This window comes from Perissodus microlepis, chromosome 23 (genome assembly GCF_051167445.1).
Source record: "Perissodus microlepis isolate ML-2025 ecotype Zambia chromosome 23, ASM5116744v1, whole genome shotgun sequence".
NCBI classification, from domain to species: Eukaryota; Metazoa; Chordata; class Actinopteri; order Cichliformes; family Cichlidae; genus Perissodus; species Perissodus microlepis.
The window spans coordinates 15,237,117-15,264,645 of NC_140482.1; the positions used below are offsets into that span (position 1 = coordinate 15,237,117).

The 27,529-nt window shown below is 39.0% G+C and overlaps 1 protein-coding gene across 2 annotated transcripts in view; it reads right to left on the minus strand.

The window, feature by feature from the left end:
* Positions 1–27,529, minus strand: part of ncam2a (neural cell adhesion molecule 2a) — a 411,246-nt gene that overhangs the window by 85,031 nt on the left and 298,686 nt on the right. For both annotated transcript variants that reach the window (XM_084921573.1, XM_084921572.1), the window contains exons 6-7: positions 17,074–17,191; positions 7,588–7,757 (exon numbers count right to left, since the gene is read on the minus strand). In XM_084921573.1, coding sequence (XP_084777699.1) covers positions 7,588–7,757; positions 17,074–17,191 — 288 coding nt within the window. The remainder of the gene's footprint in view (positions 1–7,587; positions 7,758–17,073; positions 17,192–27,529) is intronic.

Consider the following 27,529-nt stretch of genomic DNA (forward strand, 5'->3'; position numbering starts at 1 on the left):
AATGAAAATAAAAGACTATTCTCTTCTCTTCTATTGTTGGCATAGTTGAACTGTTGATAAAATACACCATTTTACTCTTTAATAGAATTTAAGATATGTTTTCTAGACTACTTTTGAACGAAACTGATGAAGACAGCATTCAGGTTTTACTTTTTTTACCAAATCTCAGTGTTGTTTAGAATTCTCCAAAGTGATCTGTAATATCTTCTCAACAATATTTGCTGGGTAGGAAAGTTAGTGGACCAACAAAGTCATAAAAGTCATTAAAGTAAATGGAAATCCACAGAGAAATTGTTGAGATATTTCAGTCCAGACTAAAGTAATAGAGTGACCAACCAAGCATCCCTTGAGCCACTCTTCTAGCATGTCTAACAAGTACATGCAGCTATTCCTTAATAGTATGGATTTTCTTCTACAGCAACAAATGACTCATTGCCTGAAAAGCAGGACAAGTTGACATAATCCCCGAAGACTGCAGGCTTCAGCCTTTTACAGCTCATGGACTGCTCTTGCAACTTTACAGAGCAGCCAAAAGACACACTATGTTTCCTGGAGGCCCCCAGATGTGAACATCTTAGAGTGTATAAAAGCAAACACCTAACAACAAACATGTGCAAACAGATCTGTGAAAGTGCCACAGAAAAATATGAGGCTCACAATGGGTTACAGCGCCTAAACACGAGTGAAGCGCACATACACACCTGCACACACCTTGTCTAACTTAAAATTCCTGTTTTCCTCCTGCCTGTGCTGTCAAGGGTAATAAAACTAACTTACAACTGTGTTCTCCCACCACACGGCCTGGAAGCAGAACTCCTCCCACCCCCTTAACTTCTTCATTTAAATGTGCATTTTGAAGAACAAGCGCTTTTCACATCTCCAAAGGATGTTGATGACTTGAGCACAAATCGCCATACATTTTCATGAGCTAGAAGGAGCGCTATCACAGCGATCTGTGAGGAAATAGCTGGCAGGTTTATGAAAATATAAATTGAAATTTTTTATGAGGAGCGCAGTAATTGAAATATGAAGCAATAAATGAAATATTTATTTTTCAACAGAAATATATCACTTTGATAAAGCTGTTATTGGTGTGGGCCGACTGCCATATTTGGACATTTTTTTCTGCATTTCTTTATAAAATGGAATTTGTGGATGTCCTTACAATAAAGCTTTATGGATCAACATAAAACACTGTTTACTGTCATGGGTAATGCTATTACATTTAAAATCTTTGGTAGAGCACCAAATACAGATAATGGAAAAAGAAAACAAACCCTTTAAAGTGATAGGAAGGGATTTTTTTATGTTAGTCCTGGTTTGGGGAGATAGAAGAAACAACGTGGTTTTGCTTACACTTATCTGTTCATGCAGATAGTTTCCCTTTCATTAGTCCAGGCTTTGAGATATTTCTATTTTTCTGCTGTCCCAGCACAATGAGGGTAGCTGTATATTGGGACTACAGAAAATGGTCCCCAATAATGCTCTACAATGGCATTTCAAGAACCACTTCAGTTCAGCTATCTTATAAATGATTTACACTCACCACTTTACACTTTATTATAGTAAAGGGTTGGACCCCTGTTTTTAATTCAGATTTGCCTTAATTCTTTGTGACACAGATTCAACAAGGTAGTGGAAACTCTCTTCAGATATTGTGGTCCATTGTTGACATGATAGCATTTCCTGTTCCACCACAAATGTTCTCTACTGGATTAAGATCTGGTGACTGTGGAGGCTATTTGAAAGTACAGTTGGTGCTCAAATAACACTAAAATGTTCCAAGAAAAAGTCCTCCAAACCATTACACACCAACAGACTGAACTATTGATATGAGGCAGGACAGAACCACACTTTCATGTGAGTTGACCAAAGACTGACTCTACCAGGAGAAGAAATTAAGACAATTTTTATAGTCTTCTGTTGTCCAGTTTTGGTGAGGTGTCTGTAGCCTTAGTTTCCGTTTTTCATTGGAAGATGGCGCCAGCAGTATGCACGGCGACACGTCCGTCAATTCTGCTAGCTTTGCTTTGGCTTTCGCTAGCCTTATCCTACTCTATTTTATCCCAAAATGCCCTCGCTCTGCATGTGTACAATCGCCAGTTACTCTTAGAAATCAAAGCATCGTATGACCTGGCTCTTAAGCAAACTGAGACAGGAGATGATTATGGGCCTCCTCCACCACTTTTTGAGCCCTGTATCCCGGTTTATCTGTGCCAACACACCTACACCACTTCCTGGAAGAAGCGCCCGAGGAAACGAGGAAAGTGGGCTGGTACACTCATCAAAGTCCGAGCTCTTCTCCGTGCTTCTCGTGGAACTACTGGACCAGCAGAGTGCATCTTTAGATGGATCCTGCCTGTTGTCCCTGGAGCTCCCACGACACTTGATCCCCCGCTCTCAGCTTTTTATTTCCCTAAGCGGCCTCGGACCCGTGGATGCGGCGTGGACCACGGAAATCTTCGCACACTTAACCGAGCTGGAACATCTGATGTTAGGATCTACACACTCCAAATGGCTTTACTAAATGTAAGATCATTAGCAAACAAGACGTTTGTATTAAACGACTTCCTAAAGTCACAACAGTTGGACTTTCTGTTTCTGACAGAAACATGGCTTCAACCCGGTGAGTCTGTAGCTTTTTCGGAACTGGTCCCTCCTAATTTCTCATTCTTCAGCCTCCCTCGGTCCTCTGGTAGGGGGGGAGGCTTAGCCACCGTGTTCAACGCTCAATTTCATTGCCATCAAACATTACAGCACGACTCATTTTCTAGTTTTGAACTCCAGTTGTTTGAGTTACACCTGAATTCTGCTGCGCCTTTGCTGTGTGCCCTCATATATCGCCCTCCCAAGTTTAACAAGGATTTTATCAAAGACTTTTCAGGTTTTATGGCTGGAATCGTTCTTAAATTTGACAGTTTTTTTAATCCTTGGTGATTTTAACATCCATGTCTGCTGTGACTATAAACTTTTGGTCAAGGACTTTTTAAATATTATTGACTCTTTTAACTTGACCCAGTGGGTTACTGGTCCCACGCATGAAAAAGGTCACACACTGGACTTGGTGCTCTCCCACGGGTTGGATGTGTGCATCACGGAAATATCCGAGTTGCGCATCTCCGATCATCTTCCTGTGTTGTTCACTCTAACACTGCGCTGCTCGATGGATAAGCCGTACGTCCCAGTGCGCAAAAAGCGAGCGCTTAATGTACTAACAGCGCCTGCTTTTTCTGCTGCCTTTATGGACTCTGGAATAATGAACTCCAACTGTAAAAGTGTTGAGGACCTTTCGGACATTCTTCATTCTACCTGCACTGATATCTTGGACTCTATTGCTCCGCTCAGGACTGTGCGCGCTAAGCATTTATCAGAGCCGTGGTTAAATGAACATACGCGCTCCCTCAGACGTGACTACAGACGCGCTGAAAGGAGATGGAAAAAGGACAGATTGTACAGGGAGTGCAGAATTATTAGGCAAGTTGTATTTTTGAGGAATAATTTTATTATTGAACAACAACCATGTTCTCAATGAAGCCAAAAAACTCATTAATATCAAAGCTGAATGTTTTTGGAAGTAGTTTTCAGTTTGTTTTTAGTTTTAGCTATTTTAGGGGGATATCTGTGTGTGTGCAGGTGACTATTACTGTGCATAATTATTAGGCAACTTAACAAAAAACAAATATATACCCATTTCAATTATTTATTTTTACCAGTGAAACCAATATAACATCTCCACATTCACAAATATACATTTCTGACATGTCTGTGAAGGTTCTCAGTCATCCAGGTCATTGTAGTCAAAGGAGCTTGCAAAGAAAAGCGTCTGGACTTCTTTAAGTTACTTGAAGACGTTTCACCTCTCATCCGAGAAGCTTCTTCAGTTCTAAGGTCAAATGGTGGAGAGTCCACCATCATTTCTGACATTCAAAAACAAAACAAAAACAAATCAGCGACCAATATAGCCACCTTTCTTTGCAAGGACACTCAAAAGCCTGCCATCCATGGATTCTGTCAGTGTTTTGATCTGTTCACCATCAACATTGCGTGCAGCAGCAACCACAGCCTCCCAGACACTGTTCAGAGAGGTGTACTGTTTTCCCTCCTTGTAAATCTCACATTTGATGATGGACCACAGGTTCTCAATGGGGTTCAGATCAGGTGAACAAGGAGGCCATGTCATTAGTTTTTCTTCTTTTATACCCTTTCTTGCCAGCCACGCTGTGGAGTACTTGGACGCGTGTGATGGAGCATTGTCCTGCATGAAAATCATGTTTTTCTTGAAGGATGCAGACTTCTTCCTGTACCACTGCTTGAAGAAGGTGTCTTCCAGAAACTGGCAGTAGGACTGGGAGTTGAGCTTGACTCCATCCTCAACCCGAAAAGGCCCCACAAGCTCATCTTTGATGATACCAGCCCAAACCAGTACTCCACCTCCACCTTGCTGGCGTCTGAGTCGGACTGGAGCTCTCTGCCCTTTACCAATCCAGCCACGGGCCCATCCATCTGGCCCATCAAGACTCACTCTCATTTCATCAGTCCATAAAACCTTAGAAAAACCAGTCTTGAGATATTTCTTGGCCCAGTCTTGACGTTTCAGCTTGTGTGTCTTGTTCAGTGGTGGTCGTCTTTCAGCCTTTCTTACCTTGGCCATGTCTCTGAGTATTGCACACCTTGTGCTTTTGGGCACTCCAGTGATGTTGCAGCTCTGAAATATGGCCAAACTGGTGGCAAGTGGCATCTTGGCAGCTGCACGCTTGACTTTTCTCAGTTCATGGGCAGTTATTTTGCGCCTTGGTTTTTCCACACGCTTCTTGCGACCCTGTTGACTATTTTGAATGAAACGCTTGATTGTTCGATGATCACGCTTCAGAAGCTTTGCAATTTTGAGACTGCTGCATCCCTCTGCAAGATATCTCACTATTTTTGACTTTTCTGAGCCTGTCAAGTCCTTCTTTTGACCCATTTTGCCAAAGGAAAGGAAGTTGCCTAATAATTATGCACACCTGATATAGGGTGTTGATGTCATTAGACCACACCCCTTCTCATTACAGAGATGCACATCACCTAATATGCTTAATTGGTAGTAGGCTTTCGAGCCTATACAGCTTGGAGTAAGACAACATGCATGAAGAGGATGAAGTGGACAAAATACTCATTTGCCTAATAATTCTGCACTCCCTGTATGTTTCCCTACAGATTTTAAGGACTCGTCTTTCTGCTTACCAAGAAGCTGTAAAAACTGCAAAGACACAGTTTGTCTCAAACTTAGTGTCAGTAAACAGTCACAGGCCTCAGGTACTTTTTAACGTTCTTAATCGCTTTCTTAGTTTATGTGATAATTCTGGAGTCACTTCTTCACCAAGTATGTGCGATGATTTTTTAGCATTTTTTAATGACAAGATCCTATCGATTAGGGCCCTTGTCTCGTTGTCTGCTGCCTCAGATCAGAGTCCTTCTCCTGTGTCCTCAGCTGTCTTAGAGCAGTTTGATCCCGTCTCCCTTAAGGACTTGACCGCGGTAGTTAGTAACCTAAGATCATCACACTGCCCCTCTGATTGTCTTCCCCCGAGCTTGCTTAAAAGCACTTTTAATACTGTTGGGCCTTTTATCCTGAGATTAATTAATACGTCCCTTGCTACAGGCTGCGTCCCATCATGCTTTAAACAAGCTGTAGTTCAGCCTCTTCTTAAAAAACAAAACCTGGACCCAACTGTTCTGTCCAACTACAGGCCTATCTCAAAGCTTCCTTTTCTATCTAAAGTCTTGGAGAAAGTGGTCTACCTACAGTTGCAGGCACACCTTAATTTTAATATGATCTCTGAAAAATTTCAATCTGGTTTTAAATCACTACATAGCACTGAGACGGCACTTTTAAGGATTTTTAACGATATTCTTTTAACTCTGGACTCTGGCAGCCCTGCTGCCCTTTTATTGTTGGACTTGTCAGCAGCTTTTGACACGGTCGACCATGACATCCTGTTATCACGGCTAGAATTTCATGCTGGCCTAAAAGGATCTGCCCTACAGTGGTTTCGTTCCTATTTGTCAGAAAGGTTTTTTTTATGTCAATATGGGCCCCCACAACTCCAAAATAGCCCCTCTTAAATACGGTGTACCTCAAGGCTCTATTTTGGGTCCTGCCCTGTTCGCACTCTATTTGTTGCCATTGGGCTCCATCTTCTCGCGGTACAGCATTTCATTTCATTGTTTTGCTGATGATTTGCAGATTTATCTACCTTTAAAAGCAGGGTCAGACCATCCGCAGCTCTTATTACGCTGCCTTGATGATGTCAAACAGTGGTTGTCATTAAATTTTTTAAAGCTAAATGAAAATAAAACTGAGGTTGTCATTTTTGGCAACTTTAATCATATCGACAGCACTCTGGGCACCCTTTCCTCGTATTGTAAAACACATGTAAAAAACCTCGGTGTCTACATTGATGGTTCTTTTAAATTGAATAAGCAGGTGAGTGCAGTAGTTCAGTCCTGTTTTTTTCAGTTAAGACAGCTAGCCAAGGTAAAGCCATACCTTCCGGCTAACGTCTTTGAGCGTGTTATTCACCTTTTTCTTACTTGCAGATTGGACTACTGCAATTCATTGTATTATGGTCTAGATCAGGCCACCATCCATCGTCTTCAGATGGTTCAAAATGCTGCTGCTCGCCTGCTAACTGGTACCAAACGGAGAGAGCATATAACCCCAGTTTTAGCTTCTTTACACTGGCTTCCTGTCTCCTACAGGATCCAATTTAAACTTCTACTTTTTGTTTTTAAGTCACTTAATGCCTGAGCCCCTCCTTACCTGTCTGAGCTCCTCTCTGCCTATGCTCCAGGAAAAACCACGAGGTCTAGCTCAAAACTAATGTTGTCCATCCCACGGACTAACCTCAAATCCCGTGGTGATAGATCCTTCTCTGTGGCAGGTCCCAGACTTTGGAATAGTCTCCCCTTAAATATTAGATCTGCACAAACACTTGAGCAATTTAAATCTTTACTAAAGACACATTTCTATGCCCTGGCTTTTAACACACTATGACCCAAGCATTTTGGTCTTATTTGAATTAGTTTAGTTATTGTTTTAATTCTTTTACTGTCCTTTTATTGTTTTTTATTGTTATTATTGTATTACATTGTTGCTTTTTAATACCATTTTTATATTGTTAAGCACTTTGTGCAGCATCGGCTGTTTGAAATGTGCTATATAAATAAATTTGACCTTGACCTTGACCTTAACTGACAGGAGTGGTACCCGTAATTATGAGCACTGTTGAAGAGGTGTATATAATAAAGTGGCCAGTGTCTGTAGAAAATTAGAAAATTAAATTAAATTAAACCTTATTAATATTTTATATATTGCTCTAAAACCTTCATATTTCTTGAACATGTCTTATTATATTTTGATTTTGATCCACAGTGCCTCTTACCTTATGGATCTATTTTATCTTGTTATATTATTGTATATTTTCTTTTACTAATCTTTTTGACATTATTTGCACTATTTTTAATAGTTGTGATTAATATCTGAAAATTTAGGATAAATAAACTATCTTATACAACTATAGTATTTTACTCAGATTGCATGCTTACCAAACACTTTGAGGAAGAGCTCTCTTTCCTGGGATCCTGCCTTATTGGTGGCTCTGCAAGAGTAGGTGCCTCCATCACCCTGCCGGATGTTGCGGATGGTTAACATGCTCCGCCCGCCATCAAGCCTGTTCAAAATGTACTGGTCCGATGGCTCCAGCTGCTGCCCTTTCCTGCACGAGTGAAAAGCAGAGGCACATAAGTAAGGAGTGGAAATATTTGGCAACTACCTCAAAACTGACACTGAACTCCTAAAATATGAATGCGTCAGTACACGTTTGATGTTACAGATGTATAATCTCTGTATTTTGGGTGTCAACCGATCCCATAAAAATCAGGCAAAGTGCAGACACCTCGGCTTTGAAACTATTTCTATCTATAGCAGGTAAACAGGTGAAAACATGACGGCACTTTTTATAGACACTATTTGAAGTGTGATGAAAGGATTGTTTTGGATAAACAGATCAGGCAATAATTGAAATAACAATTGCTCAATGAATAGTTTGTTGTATGTCATCAGAGTTGTGAAACTCTGCCATGCAGAAAAGTAACATCTTTATTGTGTCAGTTACAGGCCTGCCAGCACTCACTAGTGTTGCTGTGAATGTTTTCTTATGGACTGCAATGCTCACTAAATGACTCCGGTGTGGTGTGGAGATGCATTGCTGACTTAATGTCTTTTCTTACTGGGCTCTGTGGGGAAATTATCCAGAAAAATCAAACTGATAAATTGACGCATGTCTATATTTAAGCTTCCTAACAAAATCATAATAGTCTGACGCATGTTAGCTGCCTCCTCCGCTTGTTTATTTGCAGCTAGTTAACCAGGCATGTAGTCTAAAAGGTTCAAGGGATAGCTTTGTTTTTTCCCATACTTGCACAGATTTAGACAAGCTCACAGGTCCTTTTACAGCATTTGTAAGCCGGTAAAAATAAGATTAGCTTAGTTACTGAATTCATGTAGGATCAAGCAGCAATGGCACCCAAAACACGGGAAATACCTGTTTACATACATTTAATTTTGTAGCACACAAATTTAATTCTCTGATATGTAACCAGAATTTTCCTTTAAGATCTACTTTCCTATACTGCATATCAGCAAACTACAGACAGCTGAAGTTTGTGTTTAGTATGTGAATACCCAATACAGCCCAATACTTTACTTATGAGCTTATGGATATTACAAGAAAACAAATTTAGTATTGACCTGGGGGACACAACATGGGAAGATTGCTGATGTTGCTCTCCATGTCCTGGATTTGTAAATACATACCTTTGGTAACATGGTAGCATTCTTACTATGAAAACTGATAATACTGTTGTGCTATTTATGAATATTAATAAATACAAATGCCAAAAAAGGACAAATTTGGAAGGGACTCTTTAAAACTAACATATACAAACCAGTGTGTACAGTGCAGATTTAACTAGACTTTGTTTTGCATATTGCATTTCCTCAAATAAAATAACTGCAGCCAGTTAAAAGCTGTGTCTCTAATAAACACTTGGGAAGTGGTTGATGCAAACAAATTAAAGCCAGACAAAATGAATGTTTGTTCATGCCTGTGTCAGTTTAAGTAAACTGTGACAACATGGGTGCAGCAGTTTCTGGGTTGCTCTCTGGCAAAAGTAAGATCTCTACAGAGATCCAAACTGATCTTTATTATGTGTGACTTACTGCGCTCTGCAGTTTTATCAGTACATGCATTAACTTTACCAAAGCAAATGGAAAGTTTTTTAGTGAAATATACTACTTATTAAAAAAAAAACCTTAAAAAGAAATACAGGCCTGCCTTTGATCCAAGCCCTGGTTACTACTTCCTTCTGATAACTTGTGAAGAACCTTATTCTGTCATAAAACAAAAAGTTATTGCTTTAACTACTGCTTCAACACAGCTTTTCTCTACTTTGTTGTTATAACTAAGCTTAATTGGAGCTTTTCTAGTGCTTATATTTAATTTAAGCTCTATGAACGAACCCTAACACGTAAGACGTTTATGTTCTGGGAGTTTTCATGTAGGATAGCATGTTCAAACTTGAACAAGAGTGCCACAGTCACCATTTTTTGCCCAATTTATGTATTAATTAAGTAAAAATTTGATTTCAGACAGTTCATTATCAATTGAAAAATGGCTCATTTACTGCATGGTTTGCAGTTAGTTTTTCTCCCCAATTCTCACTCAGTAAAATATTTAATCTGCCCAGGGGATCTGAAAGGCTTACATATTGTTTTATGTATCAGTGTGAATGTGAAGCAGAGCATAAACGGATGAGATTCTCGAAATTAAAATCATTAAGGTTTTACATAAACGAACACAAAACAGATAAAGCTGATCTGATGTTTGCAAATGTGCTTCAGCATATTCAGTTGTGATTCATTATTAATCTGCCCCACTCGCAAATATAAAGAAAAGGTATGAAAAGAGATTAAAAAAAACAACAACATTTCGTTAAATATGGATAATAGCATCTTGTTTTTTTATTTTATTTTACAAGTTATTTTATGTAATAAATTCAGAACAGATATATCTCAAGTCTTCAGTTCAGGCTGTTGTATTATTCACAGTGTATATTTTACTGTTCCACTAAAAAACTTTTTTTAGGGATTTCACATGAGGGGATTTGAAGACTCAGACACAAATAGACACGAGTGCAGTTATAGTGCGTGGTGAGCTCAGCCTCATTGTACTGTAGGAAAAGCGAGAGGGAGGATAATTGAAAGTCGTCAGAGGAAACACCAAAGCCAAGTAATAATAACTCTGGTGAGCCAAAGAGGAAATGAAGAGAGGCCTCATCTTTGGAATGGACAGTGGAGGACGTGCTGCAGTGCTGAATGTCATTATACTGACTGACTGCTGACAGGTAGTCCATTACCCAAGATGCACAGAGGATGAGGTGAAACCTCGCTCTGACAGGAAATGCAACGGGAGAGCCTGGAATTAGTTAGGAGGGGTGGCATCAAAAGAAAAACTAAATTGGAATGTGATGTGTTGTTTATACCGAAGCCTTTGTTGTGATTTACGCATTTTAATTCTGTAGTCTGGGACTGACACACAGGACTTATTGACCTGGGAAATGAAACAGACTACACAGAAATGTTTGGCAGTCCATGGTCACTACAAAGTTCAAAATCTGCAGTCAGCTGAAATGAGACCTTGACAGGTGATTTATATTTTATTCAGTCAGCATTAAAAAAAAAATAGTACGTGAGCATTAGAGTGAAGTGGGAGCATGCAAGAGTACCCTTTCAAGTAAACCTCGCAGGATGGTATGCTAAAATAAAACATGCAGCACATTATGTACATTATGCTACTGACATCCACTGGGGTTTGGGTGTATTTTAGCCCCATGCTAAAGCACGTATGATATGTGTTTTTATGGTTTTTCTGTTATGCACTTTTTTCATTTCATGGTGCTAAAAGTGGCAAAAAATTCATAGAAAGAGGTGGATGTTGCTCCAATGTCACCATAAGCCTGTATCTAACCCCAAATGTTACAGAATCAGTCTATAACTGACTGTGACTGGTCACTGATGACCTTGTACTGTGACACATCTCTTTGCAGTATGGAACTTGACCTTGAACCTATCTATCTATCTATCTATCTATCTATCTATCTATTTCTATATAAAACAAGGTTGTCAGGACAAATTGTTGTCCTGCAGCAACTATGTTAATATTTGTTTACTCATTTTTTAGTTTAGATTTTTGCCAGTTTATCTCAAATAATTGCCATATTACATATTGCCGATTGCAAGTAATTGCCAACTGGACTCCGTTTAGCTGCAGACTGATTCCTACTGATTCTTAGTGCTCTCTTGATGCACCAAAGTTGCTTTGAAGACAGCAACTGACTGCGAGTGGTCTTCAAAGCAATAATTCCGAAGGAAATGAGATCACAAGTTCATTTCACAATGTCTTGTTAATATTTTTTCCAAGTATGACTGTGTCATAATAGGTTAAAAAGCACTCGCACAAAGTTAACATGCTAATTCAAATGGTGATGTTGAACTTGCAATTGTCATGTCTCTGATAAAGACTAAGGTGTCTAGGTCTGGCACAAGGTTGTGCCATTATCTACTTGTAGCAGGGTAGTGGCCAAGCCACATTACTACAGCTACACTCCATGAGACTAAAAGTGTCACAAAACCCCAAAATATGTCAAAAGAGAATCTCAGTATGACCCACACTTTGAGAGCGAATGACATACTGCCAATGTGCAAGCCTAAAAACCACAGAGCAATGAAAATACATGTGCACAGCAGGTTTTAGCGCCTCAACCTGCTATGTTAGGACACAAAGTTACTCCAATCACATTACAGTAATCCAAAGCATTACTGTAAAAACAAATCAAGTAATCATATTGTCAGTAATCCATCACGTATGCCTTTATTTGCATTGCATATGGTACCAGTTAAAATCCGACACACTCACCCATTCAAACCTTCAACTGGTACTGCAAGTTCTTCAATTATCTGCACGATGAGCACTCAGATAAAACAAAATCAAGGGTAATGTTTTTTCTGTGCACTTGGGCTACAATCAGCTGACTTCAGCTGATGTAGTAGGGGAAGAAAAATAGCAGAGCGGTGTCCAGCTTTCATTTTTCGCACAGTACTTTCGACAGCATGCTGTCAAAGCGAGCAGTGAAGAACTCAGACTGATGTCAGAGTATATGCTGACCCCAGCCAAGCATCTAAAGCTTCATTTTCAACAGGCAACAAAAGCAGTTACGGCACCTGTTCCTATCACAGAATCACTGTGGCCGTAACATTTTTCTTTGAAGTGCTGCGTTTTAACTTTGCCCTCGGCTTTGTGTGAATTCTTAAACACTTACAAAAAGACCTTGTGTGTGTGTGTGTCCTCATTAGGATAGGCCATGATGCCGGTGTGTGGAACAAGGTTCATATTGTTAAATGGTAATTGTGTGCCAATGCATCTCAGGTGGTTATGCGAAATAACACAAAATTAATGTGATGAGTGGTGTTTCTAATTCATTTCTACAGGTATAATTAAGTAACATAGCATTTTAACCTTTAAAAAGTAATGAGTTATGTGTAATGCATTACTTTTTGGTGTAATAACCCCGATCTGTTAATGCTCCTAACAAGAATCACCTTGCAAGATGAAAAATTAGGCTCAAGGATACCCAAGGTAGCGTAAGTGTAATGTCAAGGGGTTCTGAACAAGCATCCAAGTGTGACGAGCTGGGTGTCACCATTATGGTGACCCCTGGTATTCCAGCAGAAGCCAAAAGACACCTTGGGCATATCTCTGAGAGACCAGCAGCTTTAAAAAAAAAAAAAAAAACCTGGAAGAATCTGAGCACTGGGAATGAGAATAGGCTGCCTTCTGACCTGAAACCGCAACACTTCAGAACGGGGGTATCAAATATAAGGCCTGGGGGCCAGAATCGGCCTACCAAAGCCTCCAATCTGACCCACTGGAAGGGTTTGGAAAATGTGAAGGAGGGCATACATTTTAGACTTTTAGATGTGTTTTCATAAGTTTTACAGCTTCCTCCAGTCATACTGCACCAACGTAAATAATTAGATAAACCATTATGAATTTATTTGAAATTAACAGTCGCAATGAGCTAACAGAACTTTTTCTGTAATTTTACATGTGTATTTCTTACAATTTAAGCCCAAAGCAGCGTTTCATTATCATGTAGAAAAACTGAGATATATTGTTGAATTTACACTTCTTTTTTAAAATTAAAATATCTCAGGGATTAAATGTGTGATTAAACTTCTTTACGCTGACAGAAATAGGAGTTTCACTGGTCCGTCCCACTTAAGATCAAAGTGGGCTGTGCATGGCCCACAGTGTGAAACGAGTTTGACTTCCCTGCTGTAGAAGAACAAAGAATAAAGTCTCATTAGCTCTCGGTACTCCGCTGAGTTTCTCTGAGACTTGGTTTAAACTTTTCTTGATCTTGCGAACATCAAATTTTGTGAATGGCAGTTACATATCTGACCATGCAAGAGAATTTTATTAAGAAAAAGGTTTAGTCGCTTACTTCTGTGGTCATTTTTAATTGCCTCAGCACATCAGTGAGCACCATGTAAGAGTGAATGCTTCTGTATCTAAGCCTCTTTCATTCTGTGATACTATGAGAAACCTATCAAGATATCTTATTTCCCAGGCTCCTCATTTTAACGGGCTTTTTGTGAACTCACAACGTCAAACAAAACTCACTTTTACACTTAAAGCAAAACTGAGACTGAGGTCGTTAAGATGTCACAGGGATTGTCTCAATATAAAAGTAAGGATGGAGATGTGCACTTTGCCATCTTCACACTGAAATATTCTGCAAAATATAACGCCTGCTGTTAAATCATTAAAATTACATTTCACTGTTGTGCTCCAGAGCTGAAAAGCCAAGGTAAGACACCCCGGAGTAAAAGTAATTCCTGCTTTTTGGAGCCCCAAAACAAGGGAGCAAGATGAATGAGGTTTACAAAGTTGAGGCTGCTTCCAGCTGTGCGTCACCTTTCAAATTTTGTTTGTACTTCACAAAGTGATGCATGTGCCTCATTTTTTTCTGCTGTATTCAACCTCTCTTTCAAACAGACAGTTCAGTTCTCATTACATCTGTATTACTCACAGAGACAATGTCACATGAAATGCAGGAGTGAAGAATTCACCTCGCTGTGCTTCATCTTCTGCAGAATTGTGCAGCGCTCCTGTGATGAAGGTAAGCGCTCTGAGAGGTATGTGACCTCTTTGTTAGGGTGATGAATAAAGGCATCTGTGTTTACCATTGATGCACATGCTCAGCATCGGTTTATGTGCTTTTATCTGCTGCGCAGCACTGACCAAGTTACTTAAAAGTACAATAATAATAACAACAGATCATAGGCCCACATCATAATTATGGACTATGAAAGCATTAATTAATGCACTTTGCTACAGTTCGAATAATGCTCAGCTGATATATTAACAGAGAGCTAATATCTGCTGATATTGGCATATATTCTTTGAATGCCACAAACACAGCAATCAGCTGTAAATGAGTAATCCATGACTGGCTGCCCCTTCCTGAGCCTGGTTCTGCTGGACGTTACTACCTTCAAAAAGGCTAAAAAAAAAATGACATACAGCAGATGAACAGTTTCCTTAAGAAACAGAAAAAATTCCAGCAAACACCGGACGCAGGATCTGAGAGATGTATCTGTCCCTTCAGTTGATCCATCTACTGTTCACTGAGGCCACATCAGAAATCATCTCAGTGGAAGGGCGGCTGTCAAGTCATTCTTAAGGAGAGAAAACAAGGATAAAAGGCTGATATATGTACACAAGAACTGGACTGAAAATGTGGAGCGATGAATCCAAATTTTTTGAAATTTTTGGTTCAAATCATCATCAATGTGTATGTAGAAGGTCAGGAGAGAGGTACAACAGTGAGTGTCTATGACCATCTGTAATACACAGTGGAGGCTCTGACTTGGTTTTAGTTGCATTTCAGTTATTTGTGTTGGAGATCTTGTCAAAATCCATAAAATTATAAACACAGAAAAGGACCATCGATTGATTCACCATGCAATACCATCTAGAAAACATCTGATTGCCATTAGCTTCATTTTTTCAGCATGACAATGATCCCAAACACACTGCCAATGCAGTAAAGCATACCTGGATAGAAAAACACACAATGAAGCACTATCAGTCATGGATTGGCCTCCCTAGAGCCAGAAACATCCAAAGGAGAGCTTTGTATGTCATTCAAGAAACTGGTAGAATTATTCCTGAAGACTACTTAAGGAAATGACAAGAAACCTGCCTAAAAGAGTTCAGACTGTGCTGAAGAACAGAGGTGGTCACACCAAATGTGGAGCTTCAAGGATGTTAGAATTGGACAAACTCTGTTTTATACTTTATTTCCATGTATGTTTGCACAAATTTCAATAAATTGTTGCAGCTATTTCATTTTCCATTTGTACATGGTAAATGGTGGAGCTCAAACTCTAGTGGGGAAGCAAAATATCTTAATTTAAGACTAAACTAATATGTTGTTGAATTGTTGCCCTCTTTTTGCCCTTTAGAAACGTTGCCAAGCCCACAGTATTTATTTTACCAAATTAACTACAAAATATAGCAATTATGAGGAGCCATGAGGTCACTTGTAAGTCATGTTTGCTTGGATTGTTTATAACATTTATAAAGACATCATGTCTCAAGAGAAGATACTACAGGCTTATTTTCAGTTTATTATGTTTATTCTAGGATTCTATTAAAGTAGCTTTGCGTGATTTCAGAGTTCAAAATAACCCTCATTTATCTCAAACTGGGCCTTTAAGCCCCCTTAAATATAGAGATGGTTTAAACAGCAGGTGGGTAGGGTATACAGTCAGATCTATAAGCCTGAGCTGACCACAACCAGGCAGGGCTATTCATTCTCAGTGACATCACACAGAGACAAAAACAGGCAAAAAAGAGCTTTGGTGATTACTTTTACATACACGGACCTCATTACTTGAAACGTGTTTAATATGAGCATCCACAAATGAAAAACATAACAGGGCCCCTTTTTGAAAGCTGGACACAGTTCATTAAACTAAATTGTGTCAAATATGTTCAAACTACTCTTTCCAGTAAGTTCCAATAAGGAAAACTGGGGGGGAAACAGCATTTTAAGCAAACACTAAAAACTTCAATGGAACAACAATAAAGTGTTATCAATAGATGCTCAGGTGCAAAGAGCTTGTTATGATTGTCTGCCGAGTGGGTGCAAGCTAATTGCTCGATGTCGAGCTGTAGAGAGGATAGCGGAGTGTCAAATGCTCTTCAGGTGCAAATTTTCGCTCTGTTGCTATGTGCCATGGATATTACTGTGTGGCTGCTGAGGGCAATGTGCGAGGGTGGACTATAAATTCCTCAGAACTATGAAAGAAAGTGTAGTTGCTCTGAAAACAATATATGCATATTTGTACATAGGCATGAATGGGTAGTAGGGAACATAATAGCCTGTATTATTTGAAAATTAAGGTTAAATCAATCAAGCAGTGCTGTTTTTGTCCATTATGTTTTCTAACTGAATATATGGCTATTTAAGGAGTTGAACCTTTTGTGTATGATCGCCTTAATCATTTGGTTCAACATCATTTCCTCTCTTAGATGGATACAGCCATTTTTTCCCAGTCTGGAGTGGAAGAGTGGGCTTGTGTAGAGCTCAGCTCATACTTTATGGGATAAATTGGGGCGCCAATGCAAGCCAGGCTTTATCGCCCAAAATCAACACTGAGCCTCACAAATGCTGTTGGAGCTGAATGGGAGCAAATCCTCGAAAGCAGGCTCCAAGAATCTTGTGGGAAGCATAAGTGTAGGCGCTGCTATATCAGCAGATTAATTCTCATGGTTTTGGAATGAAATCATATTAGGGTAGCACTTTCGGGTGTCTACTTGGGTATAAACCTATCCTACATCCTTGAGGGAGCACCAATATTCTTTGGATGTCTCCCAATCCCAATATCTCTTTGAGCTTTACCTGTGCCATGTGACTATGGGGTCCGGAGATCCAGAAGTGATGCAAGTAAAGGTGACAGATTCCTGGTAGTCAGCTGTGGCATTGAAGGACTGCTGGAACACTGACAACACCGGAGGGACTGCAGACACACACACACAAAAAAAGAAAAGGAAATAACACATGGCGCTATTAGATCCTGAGAGTTAATCAAATCAATCCGGACTGAAAGCTAAAATTGGACTATAATCTAGCAAAACGTTCAGTATTCATAATGCTACATGGTGCAGGATTTTCACAAGAAGCAAATAAAAGACTTTCATGAGGATTGAATTGGCCTTGCGAGTGGCCTGTATGCAAGCGCTGGAAAAATGCTACTTCTGCTGGTAATCCCGTGGGGATTTCAAATAACATTTTGACCCAGCTTTGGTAAAAAAAAAAAAAACAGAAAGGAACCGAATACACTGACGTGAGGCCATTATTCTATTGTGCGCCTCAGAAATGCTCCGTTAAATCTATATAAACAATGGCAAGACAGAAATGTGTTTCAACATGAAAAAAAACAGCTGTGAAAACTAACGCTTTCCTTTTGTGAATAAACTATTCCTGTCAAGCGCTCGAGCTCTGACAATTGTTCCTCTTGTCAGGCCAATTTCTGCAGAATCAAAAGCAGAAGTGCTTTGTTGCCCTGATTTTATAGGTCTGTGGTTTGATGGACATGCAAATGCAAACTCTTTTTTTAGGGCTACAAATGACTCGTATTTATTTACGCAGTGCTTCTTTCACTTTTCTTGCAATCAAAGTGAAATACGACAAGGACGCCCTTTGACAAATCTTTAAAATGTCTTCACAAATCATATTTACATATTTTTTTTCATCTCCTATGGTTTATGTATTTTTTAAAGCACCTGGATCTTGATTTCTAATAAGAGTTTTCAGATGTATTTTTTGGGCCACCTGACACCACTAAATTCAAGAGAAAGGAGAAACTGGGACTCATATATACAAAACAGATGGATAAATAGAACCAGAGGCCTGAAGATTGATGCATTTGACTTTGGAGTGAACATTTATTTGCTTCAGTGTCCATACAACAGAAAAGCTTGGACATCAGAATCAAGAATAAACAGATGTGTCCAACATGATTTCATTTTACCGATAACAATGTTTCAAACAGTCTCGATGGTACCGTACCTCATTTTATTCACTGTATATAACCCTCATCTGCATGACTTTATCAGTCTCTTACATCATTGTGGATGAATTTTGGTCCAATCCTCTTTAGAGCATTTATTCATACAAAATTTATTATTCAGGTCATTTAGATTTGTAGGTGGTCTTTTATTTACTTCTTTAGGTCCCACCACAGCATTTCACTTAGGTTAAAGTCTGGACTTTCAGTTTCAACCATTTTATTGTAGATTTGCTGCTCTGCTTAGCATCATTGCACTGCTGTGTGACCTAATTTGAGCCAAGATTTAGCTTCACATTTGACTCTAGAATACGTTGGTATACAGAGGAGTTCATGCCCAGGGTGCCCAGGTGCTGTGGCTACTAAATAAGCATTAATCATCCACCACTGTGCTTGACAGCAGCTATGACGTGTTTGGTTTTAAACCTAAGTGGCACTTATGGCCAAACATCTCCACTTTGGTTCCGTCTGTCCAAAGGACATTGCTCCAGAAGTCTTGTGGTTTGTTCAGATAAAGCAAACCTGACCCATGCTTCATGTTCTTTGTAGCGTTCCAGGCAAACCACACTTATTCAGTCTTTTTCTAATGCTACTGTCATGAACTTTAACATCACAGCAACGTGAGTGTGTGGGGAGGAATTGTAATTGTCTTTGTCACTGCAGAACGATGGACTTTAAATGCATTCATAATTCTTCCCTGACTGATAGGCAGCAATAATTCCTTCCCTAAGATCAATACTGATGTCTTTCTTCCTCAGCACTGTGTTAGCACACACCTGTAAGCTACACGTGTGCACCCTCTGCAAACGTTCTGCTTTTATAGAGGTGCTCACACGTGCTGATGATCAATTAATTAACTGCTACCTATCCTCATAATTTCAATGGAAGCAGTAAAGGTGTATTTAGTTTTTCACAGGACTTCAAAGATTCTATTACTCTCAGTCATATATTTTTGCACAAACCATACCAAACTACTAGAAGTTCCCTTTAAATTCCTCTTTGTTTTTGCATGTTTTGCCACTGCATGTACTCTCCTTTGCTAAAATATGCGGTTATATCTAACTAACTGACATGCATCAGTCAGTGTCCACGTAAATGCAGCACGCTTTGCTAATCTTCCACAAGCAGCTGCACTGGCATGCTGGTAAACAGCAGAGGCCTTGATGACTTTATCAAGAGTATATGGTGAGCGCTGTCGGGAACATGTAGTGTGCCCCTGTCATGCAATCACCTGAGGGCTGTCATCTTGTCATTCAGTGAAAGGAGAGCGGAGGAAGAGCAGGCTTTTCTTCGTTCTCACTTGCAATGACAAGGGAATGACAGCTTCATGGTACAAGCATGTTTATCAGGCATCTCAATCCGTTTCACAAGCCTGCATTTACGCTGTACTTTGACTACCACTGTAACTGCTCCGCTGTGGTCCTGACCAGTCACAGGAAGTGATTAATCATGTCTGGAGCAGCTTATTGGAGCTCTGGAACATTTACTCCTCTATTTTGCTTCTGCTGGGCAGTTGACGACTATAGGTGAAAATCAATTAAGTGCACTACCTGAAATCCACTGAGTTAGAATAAGTGAACCAGTGAGTTGCAGTACTGTTGTTGATGTCTGTGGTTTAAGCTTTGAATTCAGGTCCATGAACCAGCTAAAGTATCTTTGTGGCCTTTTGTTGTATAACCAGAGTATTTATGGGTTTGTGTTTTCTACTTCTTTTTATTTTTATTTCATTTTGACTTTATGTTTTGAATTTAGTTTAGTTTCCAAAGTAAATTGTATTATTTCAATTCAGTGTTTTTCAGAGTTATTATATGGAGGGCATATGTCAGAGGCAGGACTGAGAAAAAACAGTAGGTAAAATCAGAGGTAGTACAAAAAATAAACACAGAAACATCCACAGCCTTTTGAAAGCTGTTGACTCACAGGTTTGTTTCTCAATAAACATGTTTATCAATGTGTCATCATTCAAGGTGTCATAAACTATACTACCTCTATGTTTTTATTTTAGTTTAATTCGTTTTCCAACTCACAAAATTATTTCAGTTAATTTGCTTTTTTTTTTTAAGTCTAGCTTTTTTTTATTTTTGGTTTAGTTTTAGGCAACTATAATGTAACTTCTTTCCTATCTATTATCAAATTATAAAGATACTTCATGCACCATGCATGAAGAAATGCATTGTGGGTAAGCAAAAGCACAGGCTGGAAGGATACTGGATCAATCCCATCACATCTGAAGGAGAAGATCAATGCTATCTCCACTTCTCTGTCTTCTCTTGTTGAAAAGTCTGCTTTGCATGTTGAAAGGTCACCAAACTCCTCCTCCTTCTCTTTTTTCTCCCTTCTTTTCTAAACGAGGACCATCTAAAAAGGTACGGGAGGAAAATAGTAAAAACGACTGAAGTCCAGACAACACGATGAGGACGTGCTATATTTGTCAATTAGCCCCCCAACTGCACCTACTGCATTTGCATAATTTCATCCGATTACAGCGTGAGCACAATCGAGGTAAAGGAAATACTTGGTGATATCATGTCCGTCATGTGTTAACATCCAGATAACATCCAGCACACCTGGATACAGGCTGATGTGTAGGTTTAAATCAAGGTTTTAGCTTTATAGAAGTTAAATTTCGCTTCTTCCACAACGAGCTACCAAAATGAGGCATGTGCTGCCACCGGTGTGTTTACAAGATCTGGTCTGCTTGTAATTAGAAGGCATTAAATTAAAACAAACAAAATGCCCTAAATGCAGCAAATTAAAAATGATGAAATTGCTGAAAAATGGGGACGCTTGCTATTGGGATCCAAACAAAAACCTGCTTCACAGGTACTGCAACTGGCAGATGCGAAAGACATTTCGCTCAAAGATGAAATTAAATATTAAAAATAGCTTCAGGACTCATTAAACTGCTGCTTTTTGATGAAGAACAGCGGCAAAGCAGGTAGACTTGCCTTTTTAAAAAAAAAACATACAGTGGATAGGGAATTCTAATCAAAACAAGGCATCAGCGCAGAAATGAAGCAATGCTTCTGTTCTGTAGTCTTTTTTTAAAGATCAGTTACACTAACAGCATCAGTGTGTATTACTATGAAGAAAAATACATCGGTACATCTACAGTTCCATAGTGTCTGATCTATGTGCCATCTCATGTTGTCTATGTACTGTTTCTCCTAAAAACAAAGAAAAAAATCAATGAAAATCTCCTTTTTTTGTCTGTAAAATCAACACAATATGGAGTGCACGCACACACACATTTTAGGTGCAGAGAGCTTTTCAGGGATAAAAATGGCCTAAGCAATAATCAAACACTATGAGTCCTTTCCAATAGTTCTGACTCTGCGAGTGAGATGAGCAAGCATCTGGCTGACATGATAACCATTGATTTCCAAGCCAATAGATCTCTATTCTCCAGTGTGTGCCCTCCTCCCCTCTCTTTTCCTATGCAATACGCTCCCACATCAGCGGGCCTTGTTGAAACAGGCCTGTTAATGAGACAAACTGCCAAGCAAGGAGACTTCAAAAGAGCAAATCAGCAACAGGGTTTAAGCATCCAAAAAGAATCTGGCAAGCTTTATGAATTCTTCATGTATTAGTCATATGCTTCAAACTTCAGAGGCTTGGGCGAGATAATGCGAGGTTCACAGACATGCCCACCAATGTGAGAATACATAAAAACATATTTAAAGATGACTCATTTTAAATGCAGGAGCTGGAGGACTTGTTTTCTGTTAGCCCTCTAATTAGCTTCAATAAAGTCAGGATAGCCCGTGTTTAGAAGTTGTGAAATCTTCTTGGTTAATGTCATGACTGTATTACACCTACTACAAATTAAGCGAGTCAGTGTTTTGAGACGAGACCCCTACTGGGTTCTCTATTCAGGATTTGTTTCGCTTTCTAGATTAACACACAAGTTGGAGTCAAACCAGCCCTGATTTACAACTGGGAATGTAATGTAACAGAGATGGGTATTTATATTCCCTTATTGCACGCGAAGCAGTTTTGATTGATGTTGCTGCAAAATCATGTAAGAGATCCTGAAGGACACAGCCAGTAGTTTCACTGACAGCTCAAAGGGAGAAAATTGTGGGGCTTCGTGTTTGAGTGAGCGAACCCACAATTAATTAGATTTGTTGAGGAAGAATGCAGGCAAAAAAAATCAGGAAGTTATTTCCATTTTACATCATCATCGGTTGCTATAGAAACTGGCTGCTGTGGCTATTGGGTCAGAGATGAATGAAAATCTGTGTTAAAGTGTTAAAAATGAATACAAGTGGCAGATGACAGTGCCGAACACTACAATCTGAAACAAGTAATCCAAAAATTATTGGAAAGTGGAATTATTGAGAAGAAGTTTTTTGAAAATGTACTTATTTTCTTGCTGTGCATTTTGTAATTTATGGTTTATAAAAGTAGACACTAAATTCCGTGACTGAATGTGTTCACAGGTCACAAATCAAGCCAGAAGGGGGGTCACTGTCCCATAAACATGAATATATTTAAAATCATTTTTGAAGCTAGATGAGCTAGAGGAGGAACCATGCAGATTTCATCTTCAAACTTGACATCTGTCCCTCATATACATTCTACAGTCTGGCTCCATTCAAGGGCAACAAACTCTGTCTACCACAACCTACAAAGCTAACTAGCTTAGTAGCCCCTTAAAGCTACTTCCTTATTCATTAGAGCTCACCACAGTACATAGTTCCACATACACCTCCTCCTGTAGATTTATTCCCAGATTTGTGTTAGGTGAATGTGTTAACCACTACAATACAGGCCCGCTTTGTAGTGCTTATACTTACTGAACCTATACCGAGCAGTACTGGACTTTCTCTGGGTTTTAACATATTGTCTTAAATTTGTCTTAAGTTCACTTAAGACACATATTGTAACATTTAGTGTAAATAGATGGTGCAAACTTTTGCTCACCACCAGGGGTCAGCATTTTTCCAGGGGTATGGTATTTATTTTTTAGATTTTTCCTGCTGTTCTTTTATATTTGACATGTCTTATTGTTATCCTACTGCTCAAAAGGCTTTGCCTTTTCCCATGCTGCCAAATATAATAACGCACAGCAGTTATGATGTGTTAGTAATGACTTAACAGGCTGATGTTCCCCATCTTGGCTCTATATTTAAGTTTAGTTGATATCTATTCAACAAAGTATATGCATGTTATGGAAGTTCCTTTAAATTTTGGTAACAGCTTTAGCTCATTTTGGAAGGCTGCAAACTACTTTTAACCGCAATAAATTATAGTAAGTGAATTTCACAAACCATGACAGAAAGCAATAAACAAAAGTAACAAATGGTGAAAATGTGCCAAGGAAATTACAAAAATGGAACTCAAACTGCTATGCAACTGTGCTTTATATTTTCATTTGAAAAACAGCATGAATGGTTTTACAACTTTGTGAGTTTGTAAGTAACTTTCTGTTCTATTGAATCTTTTCAGCATTTTTCTTTAAATTATGTTAAATATAGTCAATGAAAAGCTTCCTTGACTCATATGTGGATACTTTTGAGATCACTTCCTGAAATGTTCTACATTCTTCTAGTCACCAAGCTGTTTTTGCCCTCAGGTTGATTAGCCATTCAGCGGGTAGCCTCCTTCTCTCGATACACCATCATCTTCATCTATGGTCTGCTTTGATGATATGCTGGAGACTGGGAGCTGCAGCAGGTCAGCAGAGCTTCATTCGCTGCATGCTTGCAGGGAAGAAACCACTCTTTTATCAACTGACACATGAATATTTATGACTTCACATTGGTAGGGGAGTATACAGTAAGTTATTTCAGCTCTGCTTCTCGAAAAGAAAATGTTGTTCTGCATCACTGGCTAAAGTAATGTCTGTTAACATGTTGCTGAAATAGAGCAGACACTTCTTCTGACGTGCTAAATCAAAAGAACAGCATGACGTATTGTTGCTGCATGCTGAATATAAAAGCGCAACGCCCAACTTGAAGATGGTTATCAAGTTCAATTCTACTTCACAATAAAAAATTAACTAAAAAGACACTGCGGCATTCAATCAGCCAATCATCTCAGCTGGTAACTGGATGTGCAGAAACCAATTCAGGAATAAAATTTACAATTTTGTGCAGAAACTCTAAAAAATATTGTTTGACTGCTTTTTTAACAAAATGCACTAATTCAAGAGGCAATCTCACATATACATAAAATGACTCAATGAAATAATCAACATTATTTTGGGACAAAACACGCTAAATACTCTTTTTCCTGAGCATGCCTGCACTGTGCTGGAAACCTTTGTTTTTGTTTCCTTGACAATGTCACTAAATAAGATGCTTCTGCTGGCAAAGTCTATATAATAAAGTTGGCAAGCAATGTTCCCTCTAATTTTTCATGTGTCTGAGCGACACACAAACTCCCTTGGACCACTGTGAGCAACAGCAGACGTGTGCACTGTGGTCACGCCAGCATCGAATCCATCCAAGTTACATGGTTTATTAAAATAATCAAATTACAGCATTTACATTTATGTTAGACTACTTTTAATTACTGCTTTACTAATAACTGCTTTAGCCCACTTACAATGAAAAATTAAAAAAAAATCTTGTTCATGACCTGTGTAGTATGTTAACACTATTGGAAGTAAAAATAACTTGAACTCCAAGTTTGAAAACACAACTTTCTTTTTTCTTTTTCTTTTTTTTTTTAAATAAAGCTCTGACTTGTATTATGAGTATGAGACTGTGGTCTGGGAGAGAGTCCTGTAACTCTGTCTGCAAAATACAGTATATAAGGACCAATGTTGGGCAATTAATTATATAGTTACTTCTTCAAAAAATTAACTGAGTTATGCAAACAAAGTTTTTTGCAGCTGTTTACCTAAAAATGCAGCCAAGGCGTGTTTTTTTTTTTAAAATAAACATTTCAAACTATTTACAGAACAATCAGCTGTTCTGCATCAAATTTGATGCCACACAAATAATTTGTGCCACTCCAAAAAATAATTTCTGTCCACATAAAGGAGAACAGCCTGATACCTGCAGGCCTGACAACAGCAGATGTATCACTCCTGTAACACCCGTAACATTCAGCAGTCGCCTCATTGTTCTGACGCACACAACAAAACTATTGACTACACTACACACTAACTACACAAGATTCGCACTAAACGTCGCAAATCTCTCACATCTCTAAACACCGCCATCACTCCTAAAACTTCCCCCTTCCTAAACAATAAATGCCATGTTGCCATATCATTTTTTGATTGGTCCACATGGTACATTTTTCCACCAATAGGAAAAGGTGGGTTTTTTTTGGTGTTGTTTTTGCTCACAGGCCGAGAGTGCTTTCGAGCGTTTTCCTTATAAAACGCCGTTTTTACCGTTTCTTCCCGCAGTAAATATAAACAATGATAACATTCAGGATGAAAACCAAACATTGCAGATATTTTTATCATAACTCTGGTTTTACGTGGCCTATCAACACAATTTAAAAACTGGTATAAAGTCCACACTTTTTCCGTTAATTGTTCCGTCTGTCCTGCTCCAATGGTTGTACACGTTGTCATTAACGTGGCTTCACTCCACATCAGCCACGCCACTTTGCTAGCTAAAACACCGGTGTCGGCACATAAGGACGCTGTCATAGCCTGTCAGCGACGTTGATTAGCTGCGTATATACACGAATGTGAATCGCATTACTGGCTGGACTATGGGATAAGGTGGCATCATTCTAATCCCATATGGGAACAGCCAGTCACTTACTGACTAACACTGCCAAACAGAATTGTTAAAGTTTTAATTTTAATTTCATTCAGGTATGATTTTTTTTTCTTTGCGCAACACAGATATTCTGTGTGCAGAGACCGTGCCACCAGTGCGCAATTGCGCACGCGCGCACCTTAGAGGGAACATTGTTGGCAAGGTACTTGAAGGATGGCCTAAGGGCTTTTAAAACTTATTTCAAACATGAAGTGTTGTGCTGAATTCATCCCTCTTTAAACTGAGCTGTTATTCATTCAGAAAAATATTCTGATTAAGGAAATGTAAAGCTTAAATGAATGGATTATAAGATTTACTTTGATGGATACGCATTGTTACAATTTTGAAATTATACATGTTGAAAACGTAAACATTGCCATCCTTTTCCCCAATTTTCCTGTCTGAATACAGCAAAGTAATGTGTGAAACCTCATTCTGAGGTCTCAGGTTGAGCATTTCAGCCATATTGTTGTAATTTAGTAACATTCCATCAGGGAATGGAAACGTGGTTAGCTGTGATTTACTATATTTGATGGGAGTTGTACAGCATGTTTGGATTTCATCTTACAGTTTCTGTTTATTTCATCTTATAGTGTCTGTTGATTGTGTCCTATTAGCAAAGACTGGCACTTGTGAAAATTGTGAGGTCAGTTGTTTGCACATGAGCATTGTGGATTGACCTTTGGTCTTTGATGGCAGACTAATTGTAAATAAGTGTACCACACAGGCTGCCACTGGTTTCACTTTTTCCTGCTCCTTTTTTCAGAGAGACCGCTCATAACTTGCTGCAAAAATACATCGCTTTATTCAAGTAGTTTATGACCTAGAATGGTTGTGAAGCAGAATTCAGAAATAAGAAACTTGCACATGCAACAGAGTGAAAGGTGTTAAAAAATGAACCATAGCAATAAATGGGATGAAACTAGCTAGTATGACATTTCAAAAAGCAGTTCAAGTGAAGTTTTATATAGATGTGTCCAGATTTAGCTTCTTTTCATTGTTGGCTGTAACTATATCTTGGATAAGAATCAACGTCCAGTCTTATTTGGGCACAAATGAGTGTTTCAAGTTTTCCATGTTACACTGATAGAAATTAGGATGAATCCAAACATGCCCTGTAGCTGTATCAGTTTAGTTCTTCATAATTTCTTCTTCTTCTTTTTTCAGAATCTATAAACACAGAAGAACTGTGTTTCTACCTTTTTTCGCCACAGTTTGTGTCTTACTATGCTACCAAATCCCCAGGCGTCACAACAGGAAACTGTTTACAGTCTGTAGCTGACAGATAAAACATGTACCCTGTTGTACTCATTGACACACCTGAGGCCCCTAGCAATCTACTTAATCTCCATCTGGTTGTGTTGTCTGACCAATGCAAGGTGTCAATACAGTAGATCTTCTAGCTGCCCCTGTGGCTTACTTTGGAAAATCTTTGCACGAATAGTACTTCTTGCTCTAATTTGGTTTCACAGCTGCAAAGGAAGGGACTAATCCTAGTCAACACTACTGAAGTGTAATGCTCTACAAATGAAAGGCAGTGTTTTTGGGATCAAACAAG